The sequence below is a fragment of the Manis javanica genome, chromosome 6 (genome assembly GCF_040802235.1).
Source record: "Manis javanica isolate MJ-LG chromosome 6, MJ_LKY, whole genome shotgun sequence".
Taxonomy (NCBI): Eukaryota; Metazoa; Chordata; class Mammalia; order Pholidota; family Manidae; genus Manis; species Manis javanica.
Genome location: NC_133161.1, coordinates 62,573,615 through 62,598,837, shown reverse-complemented (window position 1 = coordinate 62,598,837; position 25,223 = coordinate 62,573,615). Strand labels below are relative to the sequence as shown.

The 25,223-nt window shown below is 35.9% G+C and overlaps 1 protein-coding gene across 4 annotated transcripts in view; it reads right to left on the bottom strand.

Moving 5' to 3' along the window:
* Positions 1 to 25,223, bottom strand: part of THSD7A (thrombospondin type 1 domain containing 7A) — a 435,849-nt gene that overhangs the window by 41,097 nt on the left and 369,529 nt on the right. For all 4 annotated transcript variants that reach the window (XR_012132273.1, XM_037019842.2, XM_073238769.1 and 1 more), the window contains 4 exons: positions 24,043 to 24,175; positions 22,689 to 22,792; positions 9,321 to 9,515; positions 7,598 to 7,861 (listed from right to left, as the gene is read on the bottom strand). Coding sequence is in view for 3 of the 4 variants with exons in the window: in XM_037019842.2 (XP_036875737.2) it covers positions 7,598 to 7,861; positions 9,321 to 9,515; positions 22,689 to 22,792; positions 24,043 to 24,175 (696 nt within the window). In the remaining variant the exon portion in view is untranslated. The remainder of the gene's footprint in view (positions 1 to 7,597; positions 7,862 to 9,320; positions 9,516 to 22,688; positions 22,793 to 24,042; positions 24,176 to 25,223) is intronic.

The following is a 25,223-nucleotide window of genomic DNA, read 5'->3' as shown; positions in this document are numbered from 1 at the left end:
TGCAAATGATTGTGATCAGGAACAAGAAAATTTAGATAGACCTTTATCTACTGCTGTCCTCGTGGGTTTGAAAATATTGAAAAAAAGATCATTAAAAAAATTTCCCAAATGAACAGAATATTTTTTATAATTATATATTAACTGATAACCCAACCTGAGGAAAACAAACCTCTCTGTATATATCCAAACTCCTATAATAAAATATTCTACCCAAACTCATATATTTAATGGATGAAAAGTTATGAATCAACATTGGGCAATTAAAATTTTCATAGTGAAATGTTCTAGTAAATTGATATAACTACAGTGAAATACTATCTCAATTGTACATCTCAATATTTATCTGTTTTATATACATATGAAGGCATATCTCTTCATATCTGCTAAGAATTTATAGATTTTCTCAGGAACACAGCATCAGTGTTAATAGCTGTGGGCTTTGTTGCTGTTATTCCAATACATGGAGCTTCCCCAATGGCCAGACACATTAGGATTAATTGAGATGCATCTATGTACAAGCTCATTTTAAGGTCACATCTTGCAGCAAACTCTAAAGCTTTCTGTTGTATAATAATGGATTTAGCTGGTCTTGGTCTTTGATTCCTGAGAGGCAACCTCCAAGACCTGACATTTTCTGAGTGATAGGAATATCTTTCTTATTCATGGAGGTACCTGGGACGATACTTGAGTTTTGGTAATGAGATGTCTCAGGAGTGGGGGAACTAGTCACACCACAAAGACTAACCACTGTTTAGAGGGTTGGGGCTTTAAGCTACTTGATATCCACCCAGTCTCTGTGGAGAGGAGACTGAATTCATCCATGTCGTCAATGATTCAATTAATCATGCCTACATAATGAGACCCGAACAAAAATTCCAGACACCAAAGCTCAAGTGAGCTGTCTTGCTGATAATACAGTTCATTGTGCAGAGAGGGTAGCGTCTTCTGGCTCTCCTGGGAGAGAACATGGAAGCCTGGGGCTTGGGGAACTCCCTGGCCGCGCCTTTGGGTCTCTTACGTTGGCTGGTTCTGATGTGTATCCTTTTGCTATAATAAAGCTGTAACTGTAAGTAGAGTGCTTTTCTGGGTTCTCGGAGTCATTCCAGTGAATTAATGAACCTGAAGGGGAAGTGGGAACTCTCAAAACTAGCCGGTCTGTCAGTAGGAAGGCTGGCCTGGGCACCCCTAAACTTGCAGCTGATGTTGGAAGTGAGAACAGTCACGTAAAGGACTGGGCCTTTAACTTGGAAAGTTTGGCTTAACCCCAGGTACCAGTGTCAGAATACATAACAGGAAATACATAAACTTATTTATCTAAGAAATCTGCCTCTATAGTTTACTTATTTAACTGAAATAAGAACTTTGGGAATAATTACATATTTTAAAGCATTTATGCACTTTCTTCCCAAATTTAACACTTACAATTTTAACTAGTAGTGTATTAAAAATCAAAAAGGTAAGTTCTAAAAATCCTCACTTATAGAATAGGGCTTTCTCAGCAATATAAACATATTTGATGGATTGTTGAGATTCTGAAGATGAAGTAATGGGGAATAAATTAACTTTGAAACTTAAATAGTTTATTTTTGGCTGTTCCTTTATTTATTTAATTTATTTTTAATAAGTATCACTGATATGCAATCTTATATTAGTTTTAAGTATACAAGACAGTAGTTCAACAGTTACCCATATTATTAAATCCCCAACCCCACTAGTACAGCTACTATCTGTTGACATAGGAAGAAGTTACAGAATCTTTGGCTATATTCTCCATGCTGCGCTACTCTCCCCGTGACCAGCCTACCATGGGGGAGGGGTTGGGGTGGGGAAGTAGGGAGGTTGAGGGCATAAAGAGGCACAAAATGTAGATCATAATGTAGATGACTTATTTTTAACTTGATCCAGTGCAGGACACTGTTCTTTCAATCAATGAAAATCATACATTGCGATAGACCTATTTCCAAAAGAATGCTCTTTAAACACTAGTTCGTTGGGTCCTAGTAAGTGTTAAACATAATTTTTATGAAAAGCATTCTGTGGTCAAGTAAGTTGGAACACTGTTGCATTAAACTAGATTAAACAGGTCCCTTTTGCCTGGGCTTTCTTTTCTTTCTTTTTTGAAAATATGAACTATAAATCTCTAGGAGAATGACTCAGATATTGCATTCCTCTACTTACTGACTTTTTCCTATAGCATCTCAGTGGACCAGTGAGAAAGAGATTATCAAGATAGGCTGTGTTTAAAATGCTTTAAAATGGATTCACGTTTTGAGCTGTATGAAGTATTAATTTTTTTAAGTAGTCCTTTTTATGTCCATTTCCAGATATGTAAAGAAATGCATAAGCAAACAGAAAAACAAAATTCCCCAAACTTAAAAGGTCAAACTTATGACAAAGGGAGGGGAAACTGTTGTATTGATAAACTTTTAAGTTTTTTTAAAATTAGTATTTAAAAAAGACTATAAAGCAGTCAAAATTGTTTTCATACAAATTAACTAAAATTTCCAGTATGAGCTAAGTTGGCCTTCCATGTAATTATGAAGAAGTGGGATACACATGGAGAGTAAATACAAGTAAAGACTTTTCTTTAGAATTAAAATGTTAAATGCCCACAAATTTGTGGATGCCCTCTCAGGTTACTTCTGAGCCCAGAGATATGGCTAATGTCTAATATATAATGCCTTCTTCATGCATTTATGAAAAAAATTCCTTATGCATAAGTCTTGTTCACTTCATGACCATTTTGATGATGCTTTGAAATAGTAATAAGACTATTCTCAACTAACAGCATATAGAGCTTTAAAACCACTTTTAATTTGCTGGACTTAGTAATATAACAGGAATCTTTATGTGGATTCACTCGCACAGGTCATTTAGTATATTTATGAACTATGAAAACTTGTAAACAACACAGATAATGAACTCTATGGTTATATCAATAAAATTACCTAGACATCAGCAATATTATCACTCTCTAATAATTTCACTGAAATCAGGGTTTACACTTCTCTAAGGCATTAGGGGGTATAAGGGATCAGAGGCCAATAGAAAGACCATGGGGTAAAATTTAGTGGCAAAAATTATTGATAAAGGCAAAGATCAAATCAAATTACTGCAAATAATGAATGTTTTTCAGCAGTTGAATTTATTTTAAGCAGAACACTTTCTTCCTAAAAGCTGAAAAGAAAGCCCAAATGAAATGTATGGGCTTTGACAAAAAATGTGTTTGACAATCTTGCCTGAGGGACTCCATGGAACCCACGTTGGAAACCGTGTTATTAAGTAACAGATGAGTTAACGTCTCTAGGACATGGAGCATGTGGAACTAAATGGTAACACCAGATGTTTTTCCATCACACGTGACATAAATGGTAGCTGCAGGAAATTTCCCAAAGTCTTTCCCTCATAACTTCCATAGTGCTCCTCTAGGGAACCTGCTTGAGAAAAATGCTGGTATCCACTCCTTATGTATATTCAACCCTAGGCAACTGCTTTCTTTTTGTACCTAAGTATCCACACAGCCCTCTCCTTCTCTCTCTGGCTCTTTAAACTTGCAACCTTTACCTCAGGAAAAGTTTGTCTCTCCTACCCTGCCTCTCTTTTACATTTGAAAGGAAAAAGATCTCAGTATCTTCAAAAGCCATACTAGCTATGTGAATGATATCAAATGGGAGATTCAAATTCTGAAGTGTATAAGACATTAAATAAATACCACCAACTGAAAAAGCTTTTCAGAGAAATCAGCACTCCATTTCAGCTTGTTTACAAGACTATTTACTGCCATTTCTGCCTGGTTTAATTAAACATGCTCTTCCTCAAACATGAGCATCTACTATGATAAGGAACAATTGCTCTTTCAATTTTGTTTCTAATTGACCTCTAATATTAAATTTATATAATCTACAGAATCTCATTACAAAGAGTAATGCATACATTCCAGTTATATTATGGTTGAGTAGTCATGTAGGTATCCTTAGAATCTACTCTCCCCATGTTCATAGTTTTATGAGATGTACCCTGCATTCCACACAATGTCTAAAAGTACGTGCTCTTGAACTAAAATCTATTTGTAAATTGAGTACTATATGATTTTTTTAAATTCAGTTGGGCACTTATAACACAAATACACCCACAATATATTCCTTTCCTAAGTTTTTATGATGGCTCTTTTGCTTCCATAAATTCTAATAGCCAATGACCCCACACCTGTAACAAGTGTACCAGAGTCCCTGACTGACAAGGCAGCACCTGGCAGTTAGTTTCTTGCAGCAGCTAGGGATGGTCATTTAAACATGATTCTTTCTTTGAAATTGCCTGCAACATGACTAAGGAAGGCTGGTGAAATAAAGATGTAGATCACTTAGGCTATTAGGTGATAATGTTAAAAGTTGGCATATAAAGGTAACCTATAGTTATAATAGGAGACTGTATTATTAAAAGGCTTTATTTCACTTGTTAAATTTGTAGAGCATTATTTTTATTTTAATAATTAGTGCTGTAGTGCAAACCACCTATGAAACCTATAAAAGCAACTTTGGGTGCCAGAAAGGGTTTTTGTAAAATATCAAGCTTTAATGGGCACACATTGAATCCTATAGATGCTCCCAAAAGTAAATTGCTAAAATCATTTATTCATGTCCTTCACTGTAATAACATTCATAAACATAACAGGCAAAGCGACAAAGCATGGAAGAGTCAACAGATCACTATATTTGAAAATTAATGATATGGGGAAATTAACCTTACACTAATAAGCATCAGACAAACTATTCTGAACTATTCAATACTGACTACAATTAAAAGAAATAATTTAAATGTTGTAATGTGACAAAAATCATATCACAGCTGTCTGAATGCCAGCAAAAGGTCCAAATGACAGTACAGAGCCCTGATAATTTTAGAGTCAGTGGATCATGAATACTGAGTGCACAAAGTCAAATGCACACAGCACTTTAATGTTGAATTGTATTCTGTTACCAATAGAGCAGTAAATAAACCTAGAGCTCTCGTATTTCTCTAACGGAACTGAAAAAGACTTTCCACAGGGCAGTCATTAAATTGCCAATATCTTTTCCACAGAAGGTCCTCTAAACTCATTTCATTTAAAAAATTATATCTAAACAGGTATTCACTTTCTGAAGATCCATCTTTATAAATATAAAAAATTGCCTAATGTTCTCTTTCCCACAGTTGGTTATCTCACATAGGGGGTGTTTATTGTTTTGTCCAAGTCATGTTGTGGTTCTCTAGGAGATGATCTCCACACGCCTTTCCCACCAAGATTCAAACTCATGGTCCCTACCAACCCCTGTGAGTACCTGCATGATTCAGTGAAGTAACCCTTAAACTTGGAGAGTGTAATGGAACCCCCTGGGTATCTTGTTGGAAGGCAGATTCCTGACTCAGTAGGTCTGTAGTATGGGCTCAATTTCTGTATTTCCAATCGTTTCCCTCTGATGTGTATGCTGCTGGTCTGTAGACTGCATTTTGAGTAACAAGGGTTTAGGTCCCAGTTGGCGAATAACAACCCAGGCTGGCAGCCTGTTTTTGTAAATGCAGTTTTCCTGAAACACAGCCATGCCATCACTCATGTATTGACTATGGCTGCTTTCATGCTATACAACTGCAGTCAGTTGTGACACGTGACTTTTTGGCCTCCAGAGCCTAAAATATTTACTATCTAAGCCTTTATGAAAACATTTGGTGGCACATAATTTAACCTAACAACTGATTTTTGAGTTTTCTCAAGGTCTCTCCAAGTTGGCAAGTATTTGATAGATATCAACAGCAATATTTTATTTTTAGGCAATAGGAGATGCTTTGAATTGACAATGCTGAGGTAGGAAATCTACTGCCTTTGGGCAATTTCATTTATTTTTGTACTTTTACATTTTTTAAGTGATCATTTTTTTTTTGTAAGAGTCACAGGGTATTTCAAAAGCTTTTTTCTAAATTAAGACTGTTAAATGGCTTACTGAAGTTCTCATGCATCTAATTAACAGATCAGGGTAAAAGTGAGAATATGTGAGACTCATTCTGAAAGCTCACAGGTGATGTCAAAAACAGATGATTATCTTGGTGATTCACTATGCATAACACTTTGAAATGTGAGCAAACAATGCTACATTCCAGGGCAAACATGCTTTTAAAGTGATCTTCAATTTTACATTGTAATGACTAATTATGATCATCTACATTATCATCATATTATCTCAGAATGGGAAGTGCATTTACATTTTTCTTGGTATCTAATTTATAGCACCTATGTTATTCGAAAGAGAATAAAATACATAGTTACTCTTAGAGATGTTTCTCAAGGTGTACTTATAAACACTAAACTCTTTTTTCTTTTATAGTTATTGTTTTAAATGCATGTAATAATCCTAAACTTAGCAAAGCATATACATTAACCTGAAAAATACTTGTATTTAGAGTTTCAATATTATACAGTCTTTGGAACTTATATCATTTGGCTTTAGTAAAACAGGCATTATGAGATAAGGTGAAAAAAAAAAAGGACCAGGTTTTTGGAAACGTCTTTACAGGTATAGCTTTAAGAGATTCCAATAAATGTAACATCAGATACCTTGATGGTTTATAAATGTGAGATGGTCTTACTAGTTCATGTTGTTTTCTGGACCATATAATAAAACTAGAGGAGTACTGTTCAGAAAGCAGAAGTTATTCAGCAAGACTGGAGGGTGATTGCCGTGTACCTCCCTATTAGCGATTTAACTCATCTTTCTTAGGTCACTTCCATGCAGAACATAGTGTCACTGTCTAGTGCAAAATAGTGACACCTGTGATTCAGGCTCATCCACTGTAAACTGATCTCATCCACTATAAAAAGACAGATGCATTAAATAAAAGTATAATAGAGAAATACTGCTTAAGACTGACTATATTAAGACTTAGAAACAAAGAGCTCACTACATACTCTGGTCAGATATGGCCGGTCTTCACAAACCTTTGGCAACTCAATTATCACTGTGCTGTAGCTTTTTACTTAAAAAAAAAAATTGGGTGCAGTTTCATAAGAGTATTGTACATTTTTCTTTTTTCTTTTCTTTCTTTTTTCTCCAATCTCTGCTCAATGAGGAATAAACAGGAGATGGTTGAGTTTTTGCCAATTGTGGCTTTCAAACTTTCTTCTCTGCCATTTACTGATGTTTTGGGCACATTACAAGTCTTCACAGTTGGTTGTTGAAAGTCTGACTCACTTGAAAGTTTAATTCTCAAGTTAAATTCAAATCTCCACCTGAATTCGCTTTTCGTTCACAGATTTGGCTGGGGATTGTTGTGCCCATTCAACAGACTCTTGATCAGCCCCAAGAGGGGTTTCTGGCACTGTTTAGCCTACCTACAAGGCTTCCATGCCACCAACTTTGGGGTTTAGTTGCCAACTTCTGGACAATGAGACAAGTGCCACTGAATGTCCTGTTACATATAAATGATATATATACAGTATGGTGCTCCATAATGTTCAATTTAGAATGCATGTCTGTAAATCTTCACTTCCATCCGTTCTGATACACATGGATTTTACCTCTACCCCCAAACATAGCAAATATATAACACGGAGAAAAAAACAGATTACCATGGCTGTTACATCTGGACGTTTCCACAAGCCTGCCGTTTTGATCATAGCACGCCATTGCTTGATACCGATATCCTTGACCACATTCCTTGATGTCTCCTTGTACTTTCATCCCCAGCATCACTTCCACTTTCCCCTCTGGTAAAATGCAGTCTGACCAGTTCCCCACAGGCTGTGCACTATACTTGTCACAAGGGCAATACTGAGTCTCAATCAGGGGGTATAAATGAGAATTTTTACATTTTTCCTTCTTTTTACTTTTTCCTGTGGAGAAATTTAAGTTGAAAAATATCATTATTAATTGTAAGCATCCCTGTTTTCTCCTTTGTTAAACTTCCTTTCTCCATTTTTAACCTTGTTCAACAGTAGCCTTTAAAAATAATGCCATTTTCTCACCCCATAGGGCTTTCTCAACAGGCTCTTGTTAGTACTCTGTACTTTGCAAAGTAGAATTTTTCTTCTTTTCTCATTTAAAAATAGGCCACTTTGTATAAGGGACAAACCTTTGTGCTGAATTTTATGCTCTTCAAGATATTAAAAGTCTCTCAAATTATCATGTGCTTTCACTGACTGGGAAGTTTGAAGTAACTGCATAAATCTCTCCTTTATAACATGTGCAAATTGTGAAATGGAGAGAGTCACTGGACTGGACTGCATAGCTTTCTCATTAATTCCAAATAGATGGTAAGTTATATAGGAGTACAATTCAGAAAATGAGATTTTTGTATTTACTTTTCTGATTATGATTTGTATTTTTCAGTATTTCTAAGAAGTAATCATTTTCACATACTTGGTGACTAATGCAGGAAATAATATTCAAAGTGAAGATATTTAACATCAGAATAAAAATGTTAGAAATAGTTTATATATAAATCTAAGTAAATTTCCTTTTAAAATAAAAAGAAATGAGTGTAACAGTAACATGTGCTTGAAAAATATTTCATTATTTTAATTAGATCACATATACTTGTATTTGTTATACACTTTCATTATATTGCATATTATATTGCATTATATTGCACATAATTACATGCATTTTATATATATTTATCTCTAACTTTCATATATATATAGCTTTCAACAGTCTTCTTTATGACAGATGATTCACTTTATAATCTTTATATTCTGAATAGCCTACTAGCACCAATATTTTTAGGTTTCTTTTGCCATTGACAATATTTTTTAATGCACCAGGGCTTAGCTCAGCATGATAGCTCCTGTTCTTGTTCATTATATTACTGCATCTTGTCACTGTAACTGCCTTTTAAAGTGCAGTTTTCAGACACAGTATCAGCGTCACATTCTTCTTTTAGGATATGAAGAAGAATCTGACGCTCTGGCAGTAAGAATGGATTAAGGAAATAAAGTTGCCACCTTTCCTTTTATTCCCAAAACACTTTCCTCCAAGCACTTCATCACCTGTAGGCAATCCACTAAAAGTACATGTAAACTGAAAGAATAGTCTATAGTGTATTGTATAGGGAGACAGAGTTCAATTTGCAAAACTATGTTTTCTTTCTACTACATGTACATAAGGAGTCTGTCACTGCCAACTTAGATTAACATACACATCCAAATCCACTGATGCATTAGGTATAAATATGGTAACAATAAGGCATAATAGTGTATTTTCCAATATACTGTCAGAACTCTCGTGGTCTGACTTTTATTTTGTTTTTTGTATCTTGACAAGTGTTGGCATTGGCATCCCAATTATTCTTACCAACAATAGTACGCTTTCTGGTCCTAATTGCACCACAGTCTCCATTGCATGAAGAAAACTTGGACCAGCTGGTAAACTGACAGTCATCCTGGCAGGGGATCTGGCACGCTTGGGTGAGGGCTGGCACAGGGCCTGCATGCTGTAGGCAATCATGGATGCCAGCTTGTCCCCCATCTTGCTTTCGACAAGTAATAGCTAAAAGAAAAACATACAGCTGTTTATAACAAATCTGAATGTCTGTAATTACAGTTTAGGAGTTAACCTAACATTTTCTTATGTAGTAGAGGAATCCTCTTTTAATTCTTTACTTGCAGCAGAAATCTGGTAGGAGTGCTTCTAGTTATCACAGTAGTCACTAAAATGATCCTGCAGATTTTAAAAAAATAAAAAATAACAGATAACCTTCAGTGGTTTTTGTGACACAGTAAAGCACATATATACACACACACCATTTAGTAGTTTTTATTAGATGCTATTAAGGATTCCAAGTCACATGTGGAGTATATTTAGAAATGAATTATTTAAGAGACAAATTAATAATACATGGGTTCTGAATATAGTTTATGTTGAACACAGGCTATTCATAGAGGTGCTGGGAGACACCACATATCTCTAATAATTGTTTTTATATTATTGGCCACTTTAGGATTTCTACATAGAGAGGGTCTGAATGGCAGAAAATTGATTGGAAGTTTTGGGTGGGGAGGGGACACCATGGAACTTGTCTTGAAGCTGCATTTGCATAAAAAGCATGCTTTTTTATTATATTGGAAATTTGTTGGGGCAGCTTTGGAGTGGTTAATAGGGAGGCAGAGGCAGAGTTCCCTATGCCCTCTGGCTACAAGTTCTTCACATGCACAAATACCAACCATGAATTTAAAAATAAAAGCAAAAACTTGCAGCAATCTTCATCATGTCATAATTGAAATTTCCACAAGTACATATAGACTCTAAAAAATTGGTCAAATATTTTTAATTCATATATATATTTCCCTCAAGATACTATTCTACTGAATTTTAAAAAACATATCATTATTTTATTACTTTGAACACAGATGTAAATTGCCTTAAGGTAACAGAGCAAGAGATATTTAAATCCCCTTTCTCCCTCTGCCATTTGCCCACTTCGGTTTTAAAAATAATTCATTTCATTTATTGAGGAAGCAGATGAAACATTTAAACCTTGGTCCTAAAGCTACGTCTTCACTGAATTAACTTAAATGGCCCAAGTTAGACCGATGTACATGTTTTAGGTTTACAGTCTAGGTTGAAACTGCTGTTGATCTCTGCCCTGCTCAGAATTCTATCATCATGAAGTGAAGGAGCTTGACATTTTGATCCTAAATTACAGTTAGAGCACAGAGGGCCCCAGGTTCTGGATCTGTATACACTAAAACTTAACACCTAGTAGTGTAGGGCTGAGTGATGGGCTGTGTAAGAAGAGAACAATTGTAGCAAGGGAGGTGTACACAACTCTGTGTAGGGGAACACAACTTGTCACAACTGCAGCAAGAAAAGTTCACATAATTGTCCAAATGACAGTGAGTACTCACACTATGTCCTAGCTATAAGATATCTTTCATTCAATATGTACAACATTGGACAGGCCAATTTGTATGGCAGGGACCCCTGAATTTGAAAGATACGAAAACACTGTACAGCAGATAGTGGTGGCCTTTATGATTATGGGACAGGAAAAAGCTATGAGGAACTTCACAGTATTTGGGGATGGAGCTGTCTGGTGGTCAGTCTAAGGTAGTGGATCCCAAATCCTTTTGCAGAATTTTCACCTGGACAGCTTTTGGAAACTGTTTATCTCTTGCTAAACTCAAATATTCTGACTTAATTGGTTGGGAACAGGGTCCTGGGCATTAGCATCTTTTTTTTCTTTAAATGTGTTTACACTCATGTAACTATTGCCCAGATCAAGATATCAAACATTCTCACTAGTTCTAGGGTCTCGATCATTAACATCTTTTTAAACTCCCTGGTGATTCAAACATGCAGCACTGGATTGAGACCACAACTCTAGTGATGATGTATTTCCACTTGCAGCAGAAACACCTGGAAAGCTATTAAAGTTGAAGATTCTTGGATTCACTCCAGAGCTTCCAAATGAGATCTCTGTTAGTGGGGTCAAGAAATATGTGGATTTTTTTTAAGTTGCTCAAATGTTCTCTATGCACATTCAAGTTTAAGATCCACTGTTTGAGTAGTCAAGGCACAAGGTGGGGTAGGACTGAGACTGTGTCTAAGACTGAAAGTCCTTTGGTGCCCAGTCACACTGGTTCTGTGCCAAGCTTTGAGAAACAATGGCAGACAGAGCATGTGGGAATGAACTAAGGGACCTCTCAACTTGGAGGTCAAGGCAACTTATCCAGGAGTGCACCAAAAAGAGCATCAGTGTAGTTTGGAAGAATGTTATCTGTGGATTGGTGTAGGAGGAATACTCATCATGTGGCATATTAATCAGCTAATGTGATTATGCAGTTCTTCCTGTGGCTGCCATGTGGAACAGGGTCGACTCCTTAAACACTTTCAACATAGTGAGCTCTGATGGTTCGCGGGCAAAAGTCCTCGAGGCTCAAGAGGAAGGACTGGTAAAAACGAAGATATCAGAGACTTTTTTACTAATCAGGATATGTAGGAACCTCAAGAATGATCAGTTTGGAAAATCACTGATTTGCACACATCAGAATACTAAGCTGTGAAGAGAGTCACACTGTTTATAACTAAAAACAAAGCACAAAACTAAATTTGGGTTCTTTGAAATAGGACTACTTTTATCTACTCATTTAATTTGGCTCTCTGAAACAGAGACTTGAATATAAATCTTTTGAGAAATTAACTGAAACTGACTTAGATTCTCCATTAAGGTTCTCTCAGAAATTCTTTTTCAGAAACTCTAGCTATGATCACATTAACACCAAAAATCCAAAACAAAATAAAATAGAACCACTACTAACACAATTCCAGAGACACCTGATTTTGTGCAGGTCTACACTATTTACATAAATCTGAAGTCCCTTTCTCTATATCCCTTCAGTACATAAAATCTTAAGTACTTCAACTAGTTGAAAAGAAAAATGTGTAAAATTCCTTTATCTGTTTTCAGAAATTTATTCAGCACTCCAGTCCCCTTATCTGAATTTTAGACACTGTACATTGAATTACTCAAACAAGTAAAAACAAGAGCACCATTCATATAATATATTGAAAATTTATCATGCATCTCAACTTGTTTCTATTCTGACTTAGAGGAAACACAGCAATGTAAACACAGGAATATGATCTGAAATGAACTTCCTGCTATTAGGTGAGGAAAATATAAATGTTTGGAAAGGAAACCATCTTGTTTCTCAACTTTATAAATCTTAAAAATCATTTCAAAGAGTGGTTTTGTCTGTAGAGTAGACGCAGCATACTAAGCATGGTTTCCTGGCACCCCAGAGAACTGCATATACCCAGGCATCTGCATCTGTATTTACAGGTGGATCATGTATATCTTGTGGTAATAATGCAACTTCTCCTTTGGGCTCAGGCCTTGTTAGCAAGATGGGCCCCAAACCATGATGCCTTATGTGTAATTCACCATGGAGACTTCTTAGTGAGGTCAGCAAACATCAAAATAGCTAAAGTAAAATTCCATACTTGTTTCTATATTAATTGTATCTATTTATTTTATCTATCATTTTATTTTGTTGATACGAGACATAGCAATTTTTATATAAGTAGCACGGTCAGGCTGCTTCCAGCAGGCTGAAATTCAGCCCGGGAGAGACCCACGTGTCCAACTTGTGGGTTATACATGAATTAAGCAAGGCAAGCTCAGCCCTTCAGTACTGAGGAAATATTGGAAGATAAGGAAGAAAGTGAGTTTTTTCAAGAAATATATCCTCTGAAAAAGGGATCTAGAATTATTAGATTAAAAGTGGCTTAAGAAATATTTTAACCAAATGCAATAGGGAGACCTTTATAAATCCTGATTTGAACCAATCAATTGTGAAGGGCCATTTTTGGTATATATATAATAAAAGAATTATTACTTATTTTGTTTAGTGTTATAATAATACTACTGTTATATTTAAAAATAAGTATTTATGAGTGATATATATCTCAGCTGGGAGCTGCTTTAAACTACTTCAGCAAAATCTTTTTAAGTGTGTGAGGAGTGGCAGATGACCAAGAATGGCAACATGTTAAAACTGTTGAAGCTGTTTTTGAGTGATGACAACACAACTAGTATTCATTATACTAGTCTCTTTACTTTTGTGTATCTTTGAAGTTTCCCACAAATTTAAATGAAAAGAAATTAATATGTAGAATAAGTACAGTCAATTGCAGAGTGTTTTCTTAAAGGTTGAATTTTCAGCTTTATTTTAAAGAGACCAATAAAGGTTCCTGGAATGACAAGGAATAGGTAACACTGGTTTGAGCTAAAAGGACTGGAAGTCTGTGCTTTGCATATGTGAGTATGTAAATGGAAGCTATGCTGCAACTCTCAAACAAATCTAACATAATTCAGAATGTAGGTGCTCATCTTCATTTTCTTAAAGAGGAATGAAACTCCCTTATTATTCAGGATGCACTGAAAAGAAGGAGTTTTACTGGTCTGCAGATTACCCTTCGGTGTGTAAAACTATGTTATGTCATTTGAATAATCAGAATGAAATAAATTACCACATCTAAAATGTGCACACAGAAGTTCATTACAGGAAACAGAATAAGATCAATGTCCTAGTACAGTGAAAGCTGTTGGATTGTATGTAACAAAGAGTTCAAGAAACTCTGAGATCTTATTTATTAAATTGAGCAATATTAACATGGTTTACCCCATGGCAACTGCATCTGCATAGCACTAGAGACAGAACATGTTCAGGTAATTGAATGATTAGAGGAGTGACTTTTCCTATAATGTTATGAAAAAAAATGGCAGAGTGAGAATGAATCATGCAGAAATGAAAAAGAAAAAGCTTAATGTGAGTGGGAGCTAGTTATCAAGAGACCTAATTGTGCTTAGAAATAAGACCAAACTTATAAATAATGCAAGAGAGCTCTGGTTGTTTATCAGGTAGGTGGATATAATGATCCTGGTCTTTCTCTGTGCAGAAGAGATTTTCACTGACAAGCTGGCCAAATTACATTTATAATTACAACTTGGGAAGGTAATGGCAGAATGGAAAGAAATGCACTTTTCTTTTTTATTGATCTGGAATAGTTACCAATGATCCCCAGTCTCATTGATGCTCATAATATATGTGAAAGTCCTTGTATGAGGACTTACTAGGAAATAATAATCAGCTCCCAGTGGAGCAGCTCAAACCAAGGTCAGCTAGATCCCTGACTGGGATCTGGGGAGGGTTAACTAACTGCATCACCACAAATGGGGCTTCAAGGAACCATCGCAGACACATCACAACATCAAGCTTACTTTATGAGCTATTTAAAAACTAGCAAATGCTAATAATCATTTTATGGCAGAGCTCTCACAGAGATACAAAACAAAAGCAAAATCCCAATGCAACTAGGATGCTAAAATGCATAGGAAATTAGAGGAAACCACTTAAAAACAGAAATAATTCTAGAAGTTTTACATAATGATTTATATAAATGTAGAGTACAAAAATATTGGGTGCTAACTTACAAATGTGTTAGCCACAAGAAGATTTAAAAAATCGTGTCTGTACAAAATTTCTTTAAAGCAAGCTCTTTTGCTTTTTTTTTTATCTAGTTCTTTTCCCACCCACTGCTGTTCTTTTTCTTCCTATTGTATAACAAAACGAAGAGATTAATGTGAATTACTGAGATAAAATGTCTTAACCTCAATAATGACTCTAAAAGTGTAATCTTTATAAAAGAACAAAGTGGGCCTGAGTGTAAGCAAATGGGTAATACCAAGGGCATTGACACAACTTAAACCATCTTATGTAAGTATACAACTTAATCATATTATTTGCTCACAAAAATAACAGCATAAATTGTAGCTAAATACATATATCTCACATTTTGAAAATTCATTTAGATTTAAATTTGCTAGAAGGAGAACTAGGACTTTTTTCTTTCTTTCTAGATTTTCTTATCAATAATCTTTTAAATTAATAAGTGATGCAAGCTGAGGACTCCCAGGGCCAGGTAGGTCCCTGCTGTATGAGGCATAGTATTGACCTTTTTTTTCCTCTTTTGTACTTATTAAGAGTACATCTGAATCATGCTGGCTTCCAAATGAAGAGGCTGATGTCAGATCTTAGAGGCCAACCAACATTACAGTGGAAATTCCTCAGCAGGCAAAGACTCAGAAGGGACGGGGGATTAGGATACGCAGGTGGACCCTGGAGATTGTTGATTCTAGTTCCATCTAGTACAGAAAGTACACTTAGGAAATCACATGGAGACTGAGTAAGAGCAAATCTGAAGTTATTTTTATGAAATCTCAGCATATGATCTATGATGCTTTCGCATCATACTTTGGTATAAATGTTTCACAACAAACATGGCATAGTATATACACATTTTAAGTGGTGCTGATTGACACTGCTCCTTAGGGCAGTCATGGTGAAAAAAATGAGTATATTGTCCAAAATTGTCATTACTATGAGCCATGTATTTTCTTCCTAATGCAATGTAATGGTAACTCTAACTACAACTATTATGCTAGGTTTCAATGATACAGCCACTGACCAACTGATAATTTAGCCTTCTAAATGCCTTCCAAACTATAGAAATGTGAGCAGAAAGGAGACAGTAGAAGTTACAGTTCTACTAAAAGTTTATACACAAGTGACTCAAATACTATGAGGCTAATATACATTATCTATTCATTTAAAAATTAAACTGTAGACATAATTTCATGTTACTTGCACTTCTTTTATTGCCAAAAATATAGGAAAGCCTATTGCAATATCCCTTTAAAATTTCCCTACTAGATTTAAGAATGATTCAAGTTCTAAAGTTGCCAAGTCTTGCCCATTCCTTCCTTAAACTCCTTCTCTGGTTTCTTTTTAGTTATTATACAGTTAGGTAAAATTTCCTGGAATATGCCATTCTCAATATCCAAAGCCTTGCTAAAATTATTCATTACTTCTAATCTCCTATCCTCCACTTTCCACCCCACTCCCCACCCTTCCCCACCAAATCCCCTTCTCCTTCTGGTATCCAAACACTCCTGGAGGTTCTGCGTCTTCCGGAGCTGTGGCTCCCTGCCTACAGCTCACTCACAGGAACACGAGGCCAACTGGTCAATGCACTGTTCCACAAACACAAAACTGTACCTTGTATTTTTTTGCTGAGTGATCCTATATTTCAATGCCATTTCCTCTGTCACCATGTCCTATCAGTGGTTACCTCTTTTTACTTTTCCTAACTCTCTAGGTCTATTGTGTACATATACTATTAATATTTGATTAATATGCTTGAAACATGAATTATGTGTACTTATAGTATATTTCTTACCACACTCTTACAAATAGAAAGTATTTATTATATGCTTTTATTCTCTTGACAGGCTGAGCCCAGCACCATGTAGGCAATGTGCTGGCACTATTCGATAAATATTTGTGTTATCGAAGAATGAATCTTACTGAATAATTTCATAAGTTTGAATTAGCCTTTAGGGACTGGTGTTACCCTGTTTTCATAGCTTCTGAAAGCCTAATATTAACAAACCTACAGCTCTGTACACTGGGATAGGACTTTAAGGACACTGATTCTTCACTATGGCCAGGGACTAAATTTTGTCCTCCCTGACCAATTTTATATGTTGAGGTCCTAACCTCCAATGTGATGGTATTTGGAAATGAAGCCTTTGGGAACTGATTAGGTTTAGATGAGGTCATGACAGTAAGGCCCTCATGATGGGATTAGTACCCTTATAAGAAGAGACTAGAGACCTTGCTTTTGCCCTTTGTCATCTGAAGACACAGCAAGAAATGATTATCTGCAAAACAGAAAGAGAAATCTCACCAGGAGCTGAATTGGTTGCCACCTTGATCTTGGACTACCTAGCCTCCAGAACTGTGAGAAATATATTTCTATTATTTAAGCCACCAAGTCTACAGTATTTTGTTATAGTAGCCCAAGCAGACTGATACAAGTATTAACACAGTTTTAAGCATTTATTTTACAAAATATTTCTATGTTTCTATCAAAATACTTGATGGACTTAAAGAAAAGATCCTGTTTATAGCAGACTAGCTAATCCAATTTACAGAACATTGCACAAAAATTATTGGTGTTTCTGGGAAGGACTGATACAAAATTTGCTTCACCATTATTTCACTTTTCCTTTCAAATGTAAAGGAATTGGTTGTAAATAAACACATAAAGTCCTATATATTTTTTGAATTAATTATTAGGAGTATACTGATTATCTTTTAAGGTGATTTGTGTTCTTAGTATAATAGTTCAGAAAGCATTTGAAATATACAGAATGTAGACTTGGTCAAGACTGCATTTACCTGATTGGAATAGAACTTTCCTATCATCTTATGCCTGTGTTATTCTAACTCATTGCAGGGTTTGGCTGATTCTCACTAACTTGCTTTACAGTGAGCTGTCTATGCTGGGATGGTAAGTAGTTATTTGTTCAAGAGTCTCTGTGTACATAATGACTTCCCAAATCCTTTGAAATGCATTATTACAGACAGTTCCTACAGTTGAGACAATTAAGCTATTTATTAATAGTAAGAATGAAAGTTTGTTTGTAATGACCACTTTTTTGATAACACGTGGCTCATAGTAGGTCCAGTGACTAACTAAAGGGAGGACTAGGATGGTTGGCTAGTAAGCTAGTGAAAGAGACTTTAGAGTTCTATTTTTCTATTAATATGGAAGATTCAAGTAATCTGAGAAAACTGAAGCATAATAGTTGACCTTGTAAGTGTTCTGCTGAGTGGTGCATATTAATATGAGACACACACACAGGCTTTCCTTTCTATGCACACTTAGTAAATGAATTCATAATGCCCAGTTCTTGGGAATGATTTATCATCTGCATGACAGAGGAATTATGAGGCCCTTTTTTCTTGTCTTCCATATTCCATGTATTATCTCGTTTCATCTTTAACTCTTTTTTATTTTTACTAAAGATTTTAGAGTCAAAATTTTATTTCTAAACTCCCTAAAGAATGCTGCAATTTACTCCTAAAGGCATATGTTTCATATTGTGACAGTCTTTAAAGTCTGCTGTTCTCAGATGCTAACTAGTTCCTTGATTGATGAACTGAATCCACAAACTTCTTCCTAAGTGACCAGATAAGCTTCCCAAATAAACTTACGGGATTTTCTGAACCTACAGCATGAACAACAGCTTAGTACTATTAGAAATTGTGACTCTATCAGTGATTACATTGTTTTAAGGTTTAGACCAGGGGTTAGCAAACTCTTATAAAGGGCTAGATAGTGGGCCATATGGTTTCAGTTGCAACTACTCAACTTTGCTCCATCTAATGAAAACAGCTGTAGGCAACAGGTAAGGAAATGGGCGTGGCTGTGTTCCAATAAACCTTTAATTGCAAAAAACAAGCTGTGGATTGGATTTGGCACACAGGCCACTGTTTGCTGACCACTGATTTAGACCAAAAGTTTGATAAAGGCCATGCAATAAAAATTTCTATCTTTAGAATCATAGAGTGGTAAAGTTTGCTATCTCATATTTTAGCTCATTTGGTGTCATCTCTAACTCAAGCAAGGAAATAGTAATTTAAAGTCAATACAATTTAAGTTCTTCAGGTAAAAGAAATGCTTAGAAAGTATACAAAGGGGCACAGGTTAGAGAAAAAAAGAAGTCTTTTAATGGAAAAATACAATAACCACTTTTCCTTCTATATACAATGTATTTGAGAGATCTTAGCTTTTCCTATGGCTTCATCAAATCCCTCTATGGAAATGTTACCCAAATTTCTATCTGCTCTCCTGAGCTATCACTGTAGCTACATTTCTACATTTCAAATGTGTGGGTATTTCCAGCTGCCTCAGTTGCCATCACCTGTAGTGTCTAATATACAAAACATAATTTCTAAAATTAGCTCTACTTCATATCTACGAATTTTCACCAATATCATAATTATTCTCAAACTGAAAATATTGGAGCTAAAGAATCGTATTACCATATTTGACTCATTTATTTCTGTCTCTGCTTCCACTGTCTGCCACTAAGTCCTAAAATTATTTTCCTCCGTCATATGTTGAAAATCCACTTATTTTTGCCCATTCCCACTACTGGGGTTCCAGTCTGAGTCCCTGTTACTTCAACCTCACATTGCGACAACAGTGTCCTAGCCGGTACCCAGGCCCAGGCGTCTTATCTTTCTAATTTATTCTGTACACACTGACAGATAAAACACTGCTTTTATCAGGTCCTTGCTCCTACCACTTACTGAACAAGGTCTACCATACTGATCCTGACATTTACAGCCCTCTGCAAAATTAGTCCAGGCTCCAGCTCACATTGTCAGAGCTTCAGTCTACCTACTTTTCTGAGAACACATTTGTTTTTGTTTTTCTTACCTCAAATACCTAGCTTATAAAACTGATCTTATTTTGTATCCTTTTCTCCTTCTACTTATTCTGATATTACAGTATAAGTCAAGTGCCCGATCATCCTTAGGTATTTCTTATGCTTTAGCTTCAAACGATTGCTTTTTCCATGGATCAGTTCCTGTCATCGCACTCCTATTTGGGGAATGTTACCAGTGATGTCATTTCCCTATCCCAATGTAAGCTCCCTGGCTTGAACATCTTCATCCTCTTCTGGCACTCATGGCTCTTTCTGCCCAGTCTTCGAATGCAATCACAGCTAAATGAGTTGACTGGGATTAGAAAGTCAGATGTATTAGGAAGACAGGGAGTAGCTTCTCTATAATCTTTGCCAATGGATGCTAATCCTTACTAAACAACTGTTTTAATCATTAAAAACAGCAAAAGTTGGCATTTTTTTTTAGTCTCTGACCAGATAAGGACAAAGTTGAAGACAGCAAGACTCTGACAGGTCAACCATACAGAATTCTGGAACAGCCATGATTATCAAGGGAAGAAAATTTACCTTTCTGTTATTAGCCAAAGATATTTCTCCACTCTTAATTTTCCTGTTTCTGTAGGAATATAAACTGAGGGAAAAAAAATCTTTATCAAGGCAAGAAAGAAAATGATTATCTTCATATGGAAATTAAAGGGGCCTCTTGTAAGCATATTTATGCAGACATGACTAATCATAATGCAATTTTCTCTTCCAAGATATTCTGAAAATGGAAAAGATTGTGGAGATAGAGTACGTAGGATGTGTGTGGTAAGATTAGGAAGTACTATTCATATACAGCCAGAGGAAGAGGCACCAATAATAGGAAACCACGAATGAAACAACCACAAAGGCAGGAGAAAGTAGCCTGAGGAAGCTGAAGACCCTTCTCCACAGTGGGAGTGGGTCATGTATTAGATACCACCAAGCGGTCCTGCAGGATGAGGACTCAACAGAGGTTTTCAGATTTGGAAATGAAAAGATTACCTGTGACCACAGAACGAACAGCTTTTATACAGACTGTGTGTCAGAAAACAAAGGTGCACGTTAAGACTGTCGCTTTCATGCCTACTGTGATCTGTGTGTGCACACATTGAGGCTACGATCTAACAGGAAGCAGGAAGGAATTCACATTTAAGAAGATGTGATATGTGCAAAGCACTGGGAGATTTATTAGGTTCTCAGCCTCGGGGGGAGGAAATAAATAAACCAAGGTCATGCAGTTGATAAGTAGCAGAGTTTGGAACTAAAAGCTGTTGCCACACTTTGTGCAACTGATAACGTATCTCAGATCCCCCAATGTATCCTAGAAAAACATGGCTTTCACCTGTTTTGCCTGACTTCTTTATACACTCTGATGCCTGTGTTACTTGGACCTAGATTGTAGAATATGAACATTGGAATAATCCTAAAAGATCCTTTGGCCCAACCCTCTTTTCTTTTCTTTTTTTTTCCCATCTAAAAAAATAGACCCAGAAGGATGAAGGGATGAATAACACTCCCACTATTAGAGAAAGAACTAGGACTAAATTCATACCTGTTTTATTATAAACTCTATGTAGGACCCAAATTGTACGCAAATGTACTTTTGGCTCAAGGAGGAATTAGCAGGGCATGACAAGAGTTCGTGTCACTCAATTTCTCCATGAATGGTTTGAAATGGGGAGAATGGAGACTTTCAATTCTAAATATCTAAGTCTCTATAACCATAGAAAGAAATAGTTCATATTATTTTAGCCAAAGCTGATGGTGGAGAATACAGAATAAAAGTTAAGCATAAAAAAAACAATTCCTAAAAGTCACTGGGTTGTTAATATTAGTTGTGAACTAAATTTTATGTTTCAAATGTAGACTTCTAAAGTGATGATTATAAAAATAAAAGAGAAGCTATTACTCTCAATTCAAAAAAGCAATCTTTTCACGTAAAGAGGGTCCCAATCAAACACAAAAACTGGAATTGTATTCTGTACATTCAGACTTTTGCATCATTATCAAATATACAACTTCATAGAAGAGAGAAAAACATGTTTGTATGAATCAAACAAAGGGTGGCCAAATATTTGACTGCATATTCTGCAACATTTTAAATATGTAGCAGGAACTACATGCTCAAAGTCAATATGAGTAAAAACAATCATGTATTCTCTAAAGACTGAATTTGCTACATGTATAAACACCATGTGCCAAAGCATGGAATGTAAGTTATTACCCATGATATCTAGTAATTAACCATGGCAAGTTGGAAACATTTCTATCACTCATTTCTGCAAGATTTCATGTTATCTAGTAATGAAGACAGATTGCAGTACACATATAGTAGGTTTCAAGTACACAAGTCTACCATTTAAAGATCAGTACCGAAGATGAACAGAATTGGGGATAGCCATGACAGTTTTAGGGATGTCATTGCGGAGGATTTCTGGGGAAGTTAAGCAATTATATTAACATTATATGCATGCACTATATAATGCATAGGGGCAAGGATGTAAGGATCTTATTGTTAAAGTGATGAGGAAAGTGTTAAGGAACGCCACAATCCCAAAACTAACAACAACCAATGAGCTGCAGTGTGCAATCTATGTCATAATTCTCCCAAATGCTTGGTCTGGTTATCTCCTAGATATGAATGAGGGGCAATTTCAACCAGAGGAACTGTGGGCTATTGTCAAGGAACAAAGGACACGAGTAAAAAAGATGCATTTCTGTGTTCTGGTGTTAGGGAGAATGCGGGGGAGCAGATTAATATCTGCCCTCCTCTGTTAAACATGTCATCAAAGGGACAAACTCCTCGTGCTGTTGGTTAAGTCAATGATAGTGGAAAAATGAAAAGCAGATCAAGAGTGGAAGGGGCTGCCCACCTCTTGCCTGTCGCCCAGGCCCACAGCCTTCCTGAGCTCCAGGGCTGTCCTGCTGCACACTCCAGGGGACTAACTGGCACCTGCGCCATTTGTGAGTCTTCCACCTGCAAGAAAAGAACAGAAACCTCATGAAGAGGAAGCAAAAATGCCAGGCCAGTCACAGAGATACAGTGGCATGCAAATATATGTGACTTTGATCACTGCAAACAATTTATATAACAATGCTCAGTCCAATCTAAAAGTAATTTTGATCTCCATCAAGGCATTATAAAAAGCAACATTAAATATAAAAGTACTTTCCATTGCAGTGGGGATAAGAGTCCATTGTGGCCAAGTTCTGTAGGAATGGACTGTACAGTTAGCATTTAGTCTTTTTAATGATTAGAACTGCCAGCAGATGCTCCAGATAGTACCAAAAGTGATACATCCCACTTGAATGAGGTATTATTTTATATTCAAGTAATTAAACTACACTCAAGTTATTAGACTTTTAGTTTTCTTCTGGTTAGCACTATAGGGGCAAGTCATAAACTGCAATTATAACACACCATATGAAAACAAATACCTTAAATAAATCAGTTTGGGCTAATAGTTATCAATGTTCATCACATAAACATGTAATTATACTGTTTGTCATCTCAGAATTAAATACAGATAAATTAAGATGGCAAATTTACCATCGATTTCATTTAAATTATTATTTTGTGATCACACATTCCATCAATTGATGCTATAATATTTCATCTGTTGGCAGGGCTGCAACTAAATAACACATCAAGTTTCAATTAAGTACTTTCTTTTAACAGTTATGCAGCAAATTTTCTCTAATAATTATCAAGATGGTGATACACAGTATCAATAATCTCAATTTTCTTTGAGATTGGTCACAAATGAACAGAGTAGACATTTTACTAGCATCATTGAGATGAAGATGTCATTTTAAGAGCCAGAATGCCAGCATTTATGAGGAACAGGTGCTTTTTGGAGCCAGGGGAGGAATGCTTAGGCTATTCCTCTAAGTGGGAAAGAACTGCTTCCCAGAGCATATGTGTTTCATAATTATTCACCACTTTTCTGCATTCATTATAGTTTATATCAATGTAAAAAATCTCCCCCATCTCCTGAAGCTAATAATACAGTTTGGAAATTAACAAGTGTTTGTGTCCCTGGAGGTGACTTCTGTAGCAGAGAGGCTCTACTAAGGAGGCATAAGATGGCACATAACAGCCATAAACATCCCAAACTCCTCAAGCTTGTGGGACAAGATTAGCTCCCTTTTTCTCATCGTTGGAAAGAATGTGGACTTGAAGTATTACCTTAGTGCATTGCTCGCCATGCTTTTTAACTCTCGTACCTGTAGCTCTGGCACACTGGAGGGGCCTCGCAGGCCTTCTCTTCATAGAGAGGATCCGCACAGTCCCTGCCGCCATTGGCTGGCAGCTGAATGATGACCCGGTGCCGAGTCTGCTTCATGACTCCGGGGTCCCCTGGAATGAGGCAGCCTTTTAACCTCTGCACTCCGCACTGATAAAAGCATCTCCAAATATCAGTTTGTGTGAAGAAGTCACATTGCCTCCAGCGACATATACTTTGACATCCCTGCATGAGAGGCCTCATCTAGTCTAATCATTTCCTAAATTCTCCCGAAGACTGCTTATATTGAAAACCCAGTTTATATTAAAAAATGTGAAGAATGGAGAAAATAGTTCCATAGTCAACTAGCCTTCCTAATGTGCAGTTACAAAGTCATTGTTCTTTTGTATGTTTCTTTCCCCTTGAGAAATATGACAGATCTAATTAATTTATTTTACTCTACCTTAAGTTTATGTTCATGCCATTTCACAGAACCTTGTTTACCACATGGGACTCATGCACATCTAATGAATCTTTCTTAGGAGAATATATTCAATGTTTTAATGTGAAATTTTATTTCTTTTTTATTCACTTAATTTGAAATGCATAACTTGTAAATTATTCTAGTCATTTATTATTCATGTTAAACAGCCTAAGACCTTCAATTCAGGTTGCATCTAAACATCAGGGCTGTAAGTAGTGAAATGAAAGTGGTTTCCTAGGGACAGAATTTTTAGAGAAGCATTCAAACTAGCACACATTACTATAAGTAAATAACTCCAAATTATGTTTAATAAGCCAATGGAAATGATTAAGATATGCCTTCAATAGAGATACCAACTTAACAGTATTATTGATATAAAGATATTCCATATTTTTAGCATTTGAAAGAGAATGCATAAGACTTGTCAACTTTAAAATATTATAACTTATAATACATACACTTTAAGGATGAATAGCCACATGGCACAATTTCACTTACAAAAGAATTCCCTAAAGAACTATTTTAATAGAGTTCTTCTTATGCATTTACCTTTTTTTCCACAATCATTAAATATTTGCTATGTAGACACAAGAATAGGGAAATTCAGAGGAGTTAGCAGTCTCTAACAATGAAGGTTTAATCAGAAATGAAATGAAACATTCTTAAAATTATTCCAATGTAGTAGGAAAATGTAATTT